General features: G+C 40.4%; 1 protein-coding gene across 1 annotated transcript in view; it reads left to right on the top strand.

Moving 5' to 3' along the window:
- The window catches only part of BUB1 (BUB1 mitotic checkpoint serine/threonine kinase), a 40,990-nt gene that overhangs the window by 15,540 nt on the left and 12,446 nt on the right, over nucleotides 1-13,004 (top strand). Inside the window, exons 8-13 of the mRNA XM_063302137.1 lie at nucleotides 440-636; nucleotides 1,461-1,618; nucleotides 3,048-3,466; nucleotides 7,052-7,104; nucleotides 10,199-10,327; nucleotides 12,530-12,631. Coding sequence (XP_063158207.1) covers nucleotides 440-636; nucleotides 1,461-1,618; nucleotides 3,048-3,466; nucleotides 7,052-7,104; nucleotides 10,199-10,327; nucleotides 12,530-12,631 — 1,058 coding nt within the window. The remainder of the gene's footprint in view (nucleotides 1-439; nucleotides 637-1,460; nucleotides 1,619-3,047; nucleotides 3,467-7,051; nucleotides 7,105-10,198; nucleotides 10,328-12,529; nucleotides 12,632-13,004) is intronic.

The following is a 13,004-nucleotide window of genomic DNA, read 5'->3' as shown; positions in this document are numbered from 1 at the left end:
ATGAGATTGAGGCTCCACTTCTTTTTTAACCCTAACCCATCCTGTGGACGCCTCTGAGTAAAAGAGTTGTTTTTTCGTAGGTGCACCCATTTTGGAATATAGCCCCAAAGAGATTTATCTCATACCTGCTCAAATTTTTAAACTTGCCTAAGAAGAAGCATACTAGGAATATTGCCTGTCCCCTTTTTAATCATGAGGAAATTACTGGCCCAAACCAATAAGTTTAGTATGTAAATGAAGCTTTGGGCCGTGATTTCCTATAGCTTATGTCCTGTGATCTAGCCACTGCATCATCTTTCAGTAGCAAATAACACTTCTGAAAAGATTCATCTACCTTTATTGATCGGAGAGAATGTTGCTTGTGCTTAAGCATCACTTCTTATTTCTGTGTTGTTTCTGGTGCTGCTGTAAAGTGCCATAAATTCATTTTTCTCCCCAGAGAAAAGCCCAATTACATTACCACAATTTCCAAGTCGGAGGTTGTACCAATGCCATCAAGTCATGCTGCCCTTGAGCAGAAGGCAATGTATGTCAAGACTCTTCTCTACTGTGAAGGTTCTGAACTGTGCTTTGAAGAAGCGAGAGCCAAAGCATATTTGAAGAAGGCAGAACGCTTGAAAAGGCACAAGGAATGGGGTAATTCTACAGTTTTGCTCAATTAGCTCAGTTTCATGGGTTGAAGATGGAACGTAATACTTTAAAGCTTCCACATATGCTAAGCCAAAATCAGATTTAAATGAGTTTTGTAGAAACAAGCTTCCAGTCAGTGCTGTAGATGAGCAAAGCGTTTCCTGGTTTGGTTTCCTTTTTCACTGCCTTTGTTTTCTATCTCTGGATTGATTAGTAACTTAGGGAACAAATATAAACCAGGAGTAAGTGACAATACATTGGTAAACAAGAGATGAAATCAGTAGGCTAACACATCATAGCTTTAAATGCTTTGTCCCCTAAAAACAAACCATGGTATTTTCCTAGACCTTGTTCATACATCATGTGTACTCAGATACTCATAAATACATTATGGCTTAAGTTACCAGCAGTTAAATCTTCCTGATTCCAGTGAGATTAAAGTCATCAGTAACTGCCCATTGATTTCAGTGGGGTGTAAATACAAATAAAGTAGCCTGGATCTATCCTGTATGCATTTGGACTCTAAACAGTGACAGGCTAAGATCTCATGCCACACACAAGGAGATGCCATACTGGCCTGTGAAAGTAGCACAAATGCAAAATCATACATAGTTTTCCTCCAGATATGCCACTCTGCACCAGAAAGAGATGACTGACTGACTGACTGCAGGGTATTGATAACAAGTGTTATTTGGCACTCTGTCTTATTTTCCTGCCTTGTTGGGGTGGTGAGGGTCAGAGTTACTAAAAATATACAAGCTTTTAACATTAAAGGGGATGGAAAGAACTATTTAAAAATATTGTTTATGTATGGGCTTTGATGCTTTCAGAGAATGAAGACAAAGAGTTCATGAAAAAGAAAGAAAGTGACCTCCTTGAACTACAGGAACTGCAGCAGAAATTGGACCAGCTCTCCCAAACATCATCTTCATGCCAGAAAGATGTATTGCAGCCAGTTGCTCACCAGTCCCTGCTAAACTCTACAGGGGTATATTTACAATGTGATTTATTTGGGTGGGGGGTTGGGGTTGGGTGGGGGTATTACTCTTATAAATCAGTCTTCTGCAGCTAGTACTTCCCAGTGTTTTGAACCACAGTTCTCATCATCCATAGCTATCTTGGATGAACTAGAGCTCCCAGCACTTCTCATCACTGGCTGCGCTGGCTAGGGCTGCTAGGAGTTGCAGTCTAGGAACATCTGGACATACCACTCCTGGAAAAATGTGATTGAAAAAAGGCCTTGCTCTAGTGCAGCCTTTCTCAACCTTTTGACCCTGGAGGAACCCTTGAAATATTTTTCACCCCTGCACATTCAGGCTCAAATATAGGCCAAAAGTTACAAAATTATTATATTCGTTTCATGTGTAGCCCTGTATATAGGCATTAACAGTGTTCTTAAACTGAAAATAAAGAATGAAACTTACTTCTTTAATGTGAAGTTGCCTGAATTTGAAATAATTTTTAAAATAAACCGTGGTCTCCCAGGGAACTCCTAGTGACCTCTTGCTGAACCCTGGGGTTCCACAGAACCCTGGTTGAGAAACCCTGCTGTAGTGTCTACTTACATCCCTCTATGAAGAATCATCAACAATGTTTACTTCAGTGTCCATTCAGAAGCAGAATTTTAATTGTAAGAGACCTATAGACATTTTCAAGAGCTCTTCTAGAACTATCTGACTTCAAATCAATATATGTTCTTTATTTGTACACGGTAATTTTCCTGCTATTTAATGAACATATGCGACTAGTTCATTAGAACTCTAGGTAAGATTCTCTTTTTTTTTAATAATAGCTTCCCAAGATATTCCTAGCTTTTTAACTAGAGAAGATGGGTTAGAAACTTGGATCTTCTCTATCAAGTAGTTCTTTTTATGAGTGAAACATGGCTCTTCCTTTAGTCCAATTAAAATCAGTAGGGATTACTATTTGAATAGACTCCATCTTGATTATATTGTGTGCCAAAACAAAAACTAGACCTTTAAATGGGTCAGTCTAGTGTAACTTTAAAAATAATATTTTTATAATGTAGTGAAACACTTTCCCAATCTAAGCCTTCAAGATAGGAAGGAATTAACATTTAAATTAGTAAAACTCTTTTTAAAATCTCTTTAAATTTTAATGCAACTTTCCCCAGTCTGGTGGCCTACAGATGTGTTTGTTATGAAACTGGAATGGGCTGGGGCTTCTGGGAGTTATAGTCCAACATGGCAAGGAAGTTGTAAAATATTGATAAAGAATGTTATGCATGTAAGTATAGTTAGTGTTTCTAAAAAATAAAGTCTTGCAGATAGGTTACCAAAACTGCTCTTTGAATACACTAGGGCGTGGAAATCAGTGAAAGATTAAGTACTGTAGAGAGATGGCAAGAAGTCACTTAAAAATACAACTATACAAGTTCGTATTTTGTTCTTAATAAGGATGATCGGTGTGTGCAAATCAGAGCAGCACAGTGTTGGCCAGAATGGACAGCTTCTTCCTCAACTCAGAGTACTCTTTATTTGGGGACAGAACATCAAAGTTTATCAGGAGGTGCTTTGGCTTCCCAGTGTATTGGAAATCACCCACACAGATCTGCTTTCAAGGAGATTTCGGTTGGAGTGCCTTCAGCTTCCTTGGCAATGATGAGCAATGTGGCCAATACTGATGAAATTCTTGGGCAACAGTCAGTATTTGATTCTCTGTCGACTGCTATAAGTGAAAAAGCTGCATTTGAAACTCATCCTGCTCTTGAAGAATGTGCAAGTAGCCTGTGTAGACTTCAAGTCAGCAGTAACGATTCTGTCCAGCCACCTCAGAGACATGCTGCCATCTCCCATAATTGCCACGATGGAGAGATGTAAGTAAAAGTCCAATTTCTTCTCTTCTGTTTTTTATCCAAGAATGAACATTCTGCAGACAGATAGGAACTAGATCCATTGTTACATCTTGTGTATGATGTGAGCAAGATGTACATCATACCTTGAGATTCTCTGGTGCTGCCCCACTCCGCAGGGAGGCAGGACCCATTCGATTGGTCCGCCCCCAGTGACTGATGGACCCAGTAGGGTTTCAGAGAGAGCTGGGGGTTATACCCGAGGATCTGCTGCATGGTCCAATGGAAGCCCTAGCCGTGGCCTGGAATAGGGAGGCGGCGGGGGCCTTGGACAGGATCGCGCCTGTGCAACCTCTCTTGCCTCATCCGACCTGGCACTCCCCATGGTTTACGGAGGAGCTGCGGGTTTTGAAGGGGATTGACGTCTAGAGTGCTGCTGGAGGAAGACAAGGACCGAATATGACCGCACACAAGCTGGAGCCGCTATTAAGGCCTACCTTGTGGCGGTAAGAGTGGCGAAACATCAGTATTTCTCTGCTCTTATTGCATGCACAGAATGCCGCCTGGCGGCCCTGTTTAGGATTGCCCAATCCCTCTTCGGTAAGGGGGATTCGGCGATCCACTTACCAGGCCGTGCGGAGGAGTTTTCTGAGTATCTGCAGGATAAAATTGCTCAGATTCGTTCTAAGTTGGACTCTAACCGTGAGGCACAGTCTGGGGAGATGCTGAGGGGACATACTTACCCTGTTATCTGGGAACGGTTTGATCCTGTTGGGCCTGAGGAAGTGGACAGGATCCTCCGGACTGCAAATTCAACCACATGCCATCTTGACTCTTGCCCCTCCTGGCTGGTAAAACCGGCCCGGGAGGTGACTTGTGGTTGAGTCCAGGTGATGGTTAATACATCCTTGAGGGAGGGGGAGTTTCCGGCTGCCTTCAAGGAGGTGCTGGTACACCACCTCCTCAAGAAGCCATCCCTGGACCCTACTATACTGGGCAATTTTCACCCTGTCTCCCACCTTCCCTTTTTGGGAAAGGCGGTTGAGAAAGTGGTTGTGTCGCAGCTCCAGAGGATTCTGGAGGAAACAGATTATCTGGATCCCTTTCAGTCAGGGTTCAGGCCAGGATATGGGACAGAGACTGCTTTGGTCACACTTATGGATGATCTCTGGTGAGAGCGGGACGGAGGGAGTGCATCCATCCTGGCTCTTCTTGACCTCTCAGCGGCTTTCGATACCATCAACCATGGTATCCTTTTGGGTTGGCTCAGGGGGTTGGGGGTGGGCGGCGTAGTCTTGTGCTGGTTCACTTCCTTCCTCCAGGGCCGTTCCCAATTGGTGGTGATAGGAGAGGAGAGATCTGCCGCTTGACCCCTCCATTGCAGGGTGCCGCAGGATTCGGTTCTCTCCTCTCCTATTCAACATTTACATGAAACCGCTGGGTCAGATCATCTGTCACCACGAGATGAGGTATCATTAATATGCCGATGATACTCAGTTATATATCTCCATCCCGGGTGAAGTAAGTGATGCGGTAGCTGCCCTCTCCAGGTGCCTGGCGGCTGTGGGGGTCTGGATGGGGAACAACAGGCTTCAACTGAACCCTGGTAAGATGGAGTGGCTATGGGTTGACAGCTCCTCTGTATCCAGAAAGGTATCCTCTTTAGTTCTGGATGGGGTTGCACTGCCCCATTCAGACCCGGTGCATAACTTGGGGGTTCTCCTGGACTCATGACTCCTGCTCGATGAGCAGGTGGCAGTTGTGGCCAGAAGGGCCTTTGCACAACTTTTGTGTTGTGCACCAGTTACGCCCTTTCCTGGATCGAGAGGCCCTCCGAACAGTCACTCATGCCCTGGTCATCTCCCACATAGACTATTGCAATGTGCTCTACATGGGGCTACCCTTGAAGAGTATCCGGAAGCTTCAACTGGTCCAGAATGCAGCCACGTGAGCAGTTATTGGTGCCCCACGATCGGCACATGTGACACCACTGCTGTGCAAGCTGCATTGGGTACCAGTTTGCTTCCGGGTCCAATTCAAGGTGTTGGTTATGACCTTTAAAGCCCTACATGGCATGGGGCCAGGTTACCTGAGGGATTGCCTCATCCCTCTAACATCGACCTGTCCCACCCGGTCATGCAGCGAGGGCATGCTACAAACCCCGACGGTAAAGGAATTCCACCTGGCGGGGTCCAGGAGGGGGGCCTTCTCTGCAGTGGCACCCACCCTGTGGCATATTCTGCCCCCAGAGGTGAGACAGGCCCATTCGCTCCCGGACCTCCGGAAGAACCTAAAAATCTGGTTCTGCCGCCTTGCTTGGGGTGGGAGGGGCACCAGTTCATCTTGGGAGTGGCTATTATAGATCTCTCCCCAACTAACAAGATCTGAGCTGCTGGATTTTATATTTTATATTTATTTTATTTTTATAGAGTTATTTATATTGTAATTTATTGTGTTTTAATTCTGACTGTAAACCGCCCAGAGTCCCCTTTTCGGATTAGATGGGTGGTGATAGAAATTTGAAATATTAAACAAACAAACAAACAAACAAACAAACAAATAAATAAATAAATAAATAGGCTGGATTCATATATTGTATAAAGACATAATGTGGTTTGATTAATTTTTGCCAAATACAAATCTAGCTATTGGTATTTGTAGTTTATAACTTAGGTTACAGGTGAGCCAGACCACCATAATGTGTTCAACAAATGGTTAAACAAGTCACAATTTAATATGTACAGTGCTGCTATTGAGGATGTTTAGATAGTCATATCTTAATGAGCTGGGATATTAATGAGCTGCTGATCTGTGAAGTTTGTATTCCTATGATATTTACTTCTCAAAATTAGTATTAGCAGCAATCAGCCTGATGCATGTGAACCCATTCCCCTCTATTTGTCTACATGCGCTGGGAGACTTGTATGAATAAGATTTACTCTACTATGGATAATTATGAGATTTAAAATCCAATATTCAGCACATCGTTAAAATATTAAAACATTAAGTTTAAGATATGACTTCCAAGCTGGCATTTAGACATTTGTTTGTTTGTTTAATTTATAGGCCACCTGACTCCTAAACGATCCTGGGTGGCTTGCAACTAAAAAACCAACATATTAAAAGAAAAACAGATGACCAGAAGAGTAAAATAATAGCAAAACAAAACAAAATCAGATCAAAACAAAACAAAACAAGCAAAACAAAAAAGGGGCTCCAAAATCACCCTGTCCCCAAGGCCTAAGATTCTTTTAGTGCCAGTGGATGATTAACAGGGTCTTGTAGAGCTTGTATTCCAAGCTGCATGTTGATAAAAGTCAATCTCTGAAGTAGGATTGGATATAATTTCATTTTATGTAATGCATAAAATGATGTTATGTAATGTAAAACCATCCCAGCACTTATAATAGGATCCCATTTTCAGACAACCATGCCACTTTCTTTAAATGCTGGCTGGGGAATTCTGGGAGTTGAAGTCCACGCATCTTAAAGCTGTCAAGGTTGAGAAACACTGCTCTATATTGATCACATTTCAGTACAACTTTTACCCTTGTAATAATTAGATGCAGATTATTATGGGAGAATTTATGTGATGATTTTTCTGTGCAGGCACATAGATCCTTCAAATCGGAAAGAGCAGGATTCCATTGAAATAAGAGACGGTAATAATGTATTCTCTTGCTGTCTTCATAATACTCTGTGAGTGCTCTAACGGGTTATGAATTCATACTTAAGGAGGTTGAACAATGCATTTTTCTGTGCATTTTTCTTTTGCAGCCTATAGTCTGAGGCCCAAAGATAGTCAAGATCCTTAGAGGCATAGTATCATAGGTTATAAGGGATCTTAGAGGTCTTCTCATCCAAATCTCTGCCCAGAGCAGGAATAGGTTCATTTGGCGTATATGATTAATTTGTACAAAGGCCTACCTGGCCACAGCTGCCACCTGCCACCTGCTTTACCAGCAAGAGCGGTGAGTCCAAGAGAACCCCAAATTTTGTACCAATTCTGTTATCCCATCCAGAGACAAAGATGCCAACTCTCGTGACCTGATGTCATGAGTACTGATGGCGAGCTGGAAGGGGCCTCTATCCAGGGGGGAAAACGCATGCGTAGTACTGAGGAGTTGAGCAGCCATTCCGAGAGACACAGATCAGATCCGCCTTAACCTTTGGGGTTTATCTGTCTGGGTTTTTCCCACGCTTCTTCAGTTTGTTAGGATTCTGTTTTATGTAGTGGTAATAAACACTAGAGACCTACTCCTCGTCTCAGCGTGATTCCTGACTGTTAGGACACCTGGGGGCTAAAGACCCACAACTGCTCGGTCTTGGTAGGGTTAAGTTGCAGCCAGTTTCTCCCCATTCCATTCTCATAGTCAAGGAATTATTCCTTATTTCAAGTTTGATTTTCTGATGATCTTTTGTAGGATATTCCCAGGTATTGATGTCAAGCTGATTGGTCTGGATCTCTCTCTCTCTAAAGCTTCTACCTGTTGGTTACCCTCTTTCCTGTGATATCCATTCAAGTATTGGAAGACTGCTAATCATGTTTCCCCTTAGCCTTCTTTTCTTGAGACTAAATATATCCAATTCTTTTAACAATTTTTCCAGGCCTCCACCATTTTTGTTGCTCTTCTCTGTACTCTTCTAGTTCTTCAGGATCGTTCTTGTATTATGGTGACCAAAACTGGACACACTATTCCAGATGCAGCCTGACTGATGCAGTGCAGAATAGAACTACCTTCCACAGTCTCAACTTTATACTTCTGTTGAGGCAGCCCAATACTGAATTGGTTCTTTTAGCTGTTGCATACTGCTCACTCATGCTTAATTTGTGATCTACCAGGACACTCAGATCCTTCTCACAAGTACTATTGCTGAGCCAGGTATCACTTAACTTGTATCTGTACATCTGATTCTTCCTACTTAGGTGCAGGACGTTAGATTTCTCACCACTGAATTGCATTTTGTTGGAAAAGACTCAGCATTCAAATCTGTCGAGACCATTTTGAATCCCGAGCCTGTCTTCTGAGGAATCCCTTCCAGCTTTGTGTTGTCTTCAGATTTGCTTAGTGTTCTATCCCCTTGTCAAAATTATTTCTAAAAAAAATATTGAAGAGCGCTGGGCCCAGGACAGAACCTTGAGGTGGCCCACTAATACTTCTCATATAAACAGATCTGTTAAGGACCACATGTTCAACCAACTGCAAATCCATCTGGTAGTGGGACCATCCACCCCACATGGTTTCATTTTATCAAGAAGACGACCATGGCCAATTTTATCAAATGCCTTACTGATGTTTGTTACACTACATCCACAGCATTTGCTTAGTCTACTAATCTAGCCACATTCTTTAAAAAACAGTAAGATTAGTCTGGCACAACCTATTTTTAACCATTCCATCTTAGTTTCTAGTAATCATCTTGTTCCTTTCTAAGTGCTTGGAAGCCTACTGTTTGATGATTTTCTGATGATATTTTGTAGGATTTTCCCAGGTATTGATGTCAAGCTGATTGGTCAGTAGTTTCCTGAGTCAACTTTTCCCCTTTTTTTGGATTGGAACAACACTGGCTCTTCTCCAATCTTCTGGCATTTCCTGTGTATTACAGGAGTGCTCCAAGATTATAGTCAGATCACCCTGGGATGTAATCCGTCTGATCCTGGAGGCTTGAATTCATCAAGTATCAATAATATTGATACAATTGATTGAAAGAGCTTCATAGTTATGAGCAACTCTTTTCATATGTAGTACTGCCCAATTGTGAGAGCCACTGTGATGTAATGGTTAACATGTTGAATTAGAAATGCAGAGATCCATGTTCAAATCCCAATGCCACCATTTTCAGATATAATCTCGTGGCAACATGATGCAATTATGCACTTTCAAGGTCTGTGTGTTGAGTGGAAAGAACTCTGTTGTGTATACTCCCCCAGTTGTGTAGGGAATCTAAATGTGTACTTGTTCAGGTACTACTATTCATATGCATTGGTCAATATACAGTTTGTGGTTAGGGGAACAAGGTCTATGATGGGGGAATGCTCATAACTGGAAGGACTAGATTCAATCCCTATAGATGAGAGGTCTTATATTTCAGTCTTTTGTCATGAGGCTAAAGAGAAAATATGCAGGGAATTAAATGTGTACGTTGCCATGAGAGATTTGGAGAGATACAGTTGGTAGGATACAACTGTAACTCCAAACTATTAAAAGGAGAATAAGATTATTAAAATATTGTTGATAGTGACATGTATCTTGCATGAGGACTACTGCTTGTACAATGGGATGCCCCATTCCTCTCTCTTTCTCCAATTCTTTAGCTCAAGCACAGAGAATCACCAACTGTGCCAGCTCTACACACTTGAATTTCACCCCCTAATTCCTACTTCTTGAAATCTAGTTTACTACAGAGGCCAGACAACTGCTTCAGAAGCTGCACTGGGCTTTTGGAAATCTAAATAAAACTTGGCTAATGTAATCTTTTTACTCTTTAGTTAAGATTAAAGCATTTTAATCTTCAGTGAGATTTTTGCTACTGTTTTGAATGTATGGGAAGTTATAGCTTAAATCTCTCATACATCAGTTTTGGGAGCTATCTTTTTTTAAAAGGAGGGGAGGAATATCAATCCCAAAATCAAAGAAATTTCTTTTTTTTTAACTTTTCCTTCCATTGTTATTGTTGCATCGTATCTGCAGCAGGATTAAGAATGGATCTTAAACTTCTGTGTGCCTCTGTCAAATTCTTATATTGCTTTTGTAGTACCAGTTAACAGGAATACTTCAGTTTTTTTTCATCACCGCCATGCCACTCCAAATACATCAAGCATAATGCAAGCAACCCCATCTAAAGTACAGCCTTCTCCTACTGTTCACACAAAGGAAGCTTTGGGTAAGTACAGTATAAAGCCTGTTTAAAAAAGACTGTGGGACATTTATTGGGCTGTTTAATCTTATTTTATAGACTCTTAAGATTGGTAAGCATGCATGAAGAAGCCCATTCAGGTGAGTGAGTAGCTGCCTTATGATGCATACAATGCAATATGCAGGGAAAGAATTCTGGAAGTGGTGGTTGGGTAGATTAGAAAGGGCGTATATGTTTATAAAGCTTTATGCAACAGTGTCAGTAAAAGATGGCCATATTTCATTGTAATCATCCATAAATATAATTTCTGTCTGTAAGCAACTCCTTCATAATTCACAAGTAATATCAGGTCTTCAGTTCACAGGATAATTGGGCCATAAATTTATCTTTCCAATATTGAAGGACTAGCATTAAAAGGACATGGAGAATCCATTTCCGTTGTCCAGCATTCAGTTTCCATGTACCAGGTACATACTTCAAAAGAAAATGGGATGTCGAAAAACATGAAACCCTGTCTAAAAGTCTAATGTATGTAATTTTTCTCAGAATATAACAATGTTAGACACAGCAAAAACATTGGTTTTATACACGCATATACATGTGTAAGAAGCTCTAATATATGTTTGTTTTACTTTCTTTTTCTGTTTAATTAAAAGCAAAACATTAAAAATAATTAGAACATGCAGACTTCTTTCCCAAAAAAGCTGTAAAGTTGTTTTCCTCCTTTCTTTCTCAGTGGTTCTTACCAAAAAATGTAGCTAAGGATTTTGTTCTCCATTTCCACATTTGCTTCCATCTGTTAGCCAGCACTGAGTTACAAAACAAAGGGTGGATTGGAGATGACAATTTTGGGTGCGCTTATTAGCGTTCCATAGTTAACATACTAAGCAAATTTATTAAAGATGCCAATGTCTGTGCGTGTGTACGCGCACACGTATGTGTACATACAGTTTCAAAAAGTATCTTGATTGAACCAACTGATGAGGAAACTGATTATTCAAACTAATAAGTGATAAGAAAAATAGTATACATCAATAGTCCTTAAGTACATTTAAATAACCATGATAAACTTGATTAAAATGTGAGTTGTTAATTATCCAGTTTTCAAAAAGCCATGTATTTACAGAAACACTTTTTCAAATGTGTTTTACCACAAGAAAGACATGGTCAATATTTTTCAGCTGGTAACCTATTTTTAACTCACACACTACTTCTATTTGGTTTGCCATTAAAACGAACACTTAATATCTCCTAAAAACAGCAAGTATCACTATAAAGTAACTTAAGCTGAAATGGTGTGGCTGAAGAGGAAAGACTTGACTGTCTCCTGAGAGTGAAAAGAGTGAGGCTGACAAGAATACATTCCATCATGTAGAAGCAATTACTTACAATTTTATGTTAACTTCTTGGATCGTAATAATAATTTATATTATGCAGGAAAATCTGGAGTTAAATGAATTATATGTAGTTATTTCTCTCTTCATCTCTCCTATCTCTGACTGCATTTTATTTTAGTATTTTATTTTATTTCCATTATGTATGCTCATAGAAATTGACATTCTCAATGGTTATTAGGTGAAATCCTATCATATTTGTGATCTAAAATGCTGCTTATACAAAATAATGACAGGATTCTCAGTCAGATTAACTGAAACTTTAAAATTTGATTTGGAATACATAGTTCTCCATTTGTTCTAAGATGAGAAAAGGAGTCAGAATTTGGTAGGATTTATAGATATTGGCAGCAGATTCATATACCACTCTAAGCCACAATTTTCATAACCATATTGTGGTAAGACTCAAACCATGAGTTGCAAACCCCAGTAGGTGGGTGCACATAATACACTAAATAATTTTTTTTAAAAATCTCATTATTCTTAGGGCAACATGTGAGCCCAGCCTGTATATAAGAGCCCAGCCTCCTCTTTTGGGAGAGATGGACGGTAACTAAATTTGAATAATAAATAAATAAATAAAAATATATAAAGCTACTGGGAATTCCTATTAGGATTAAAAAGCAAGCTAAAACTTGGGTCTTCATGAATTCAAAGCAAAAGGTCCAAATCGAGTTGTTTCTCAAGATGGGTGGTGTAGAAATATGATATATAGGTAGAGCTAGAGCTAGATAGATAAATACCTCCATGGTTACCAATGTTTTTGCCTTGAAGTGTGCTCTGGTTTTTTACTTTACCTGTCCTTTAATTTGAATTTTTCCCCTGACTTACCAAGGTTTCATCATGGATATGTTTCAAGTGTCTTCTCTAAAAGATACCACTATACTTTCAGAAGATGAGGAAAAAGAAGATGCTGAGGCCTTCTTCAGAAACAAAGGTAAATATCACTATCTACAAATGATAGGTATATCTTCTCACTGGTCTTCCTCAGTTTGGGGATCTCCAGATGGGCTGGGACTACAGCTTCCATCATCCTAGCCAGCATGGCTACTATTGATGGATGTCATGAAACAGGAGAGAGAGAGACCTCAACATAAAGTTGGAGCCCCAAGTTCTGCAAATTCTCAAGAATCTTGTGTTGGATTATAGGAGTTGTTAGGCAGTCTTAATTGGACTAATCTCTGCCAAAGTGATTTCAGGATGCTAAAGCTGAAGGACCTGAAAACAATGGATGGGAGTTCTTTCCTTCCCTCCCTCATTATTTTTAAAGTATAAATTTATTCTGAGCAGTGTGTATTCATCCCTTATGA

This window comes from Candoia aspera, chromosome 1 (genome assembly GCF_035149785.1).
Source record: "Candoia aspera isolate rCanAsp1 chromosome 1, rCanAsp1.hap2, whole genome shotgun sequence".
Lineage (NCBI taxonomy): Eukaryota > Metazoa > Chordata > Lepidosauria > Squamata > Boidae > Candoia > Candoia aspera.
The sequence above is the reverse complement of the archived record's forward strand: the minus strand, read 5'-3'. Positions and strand labels throughout refer to the sequence as shown.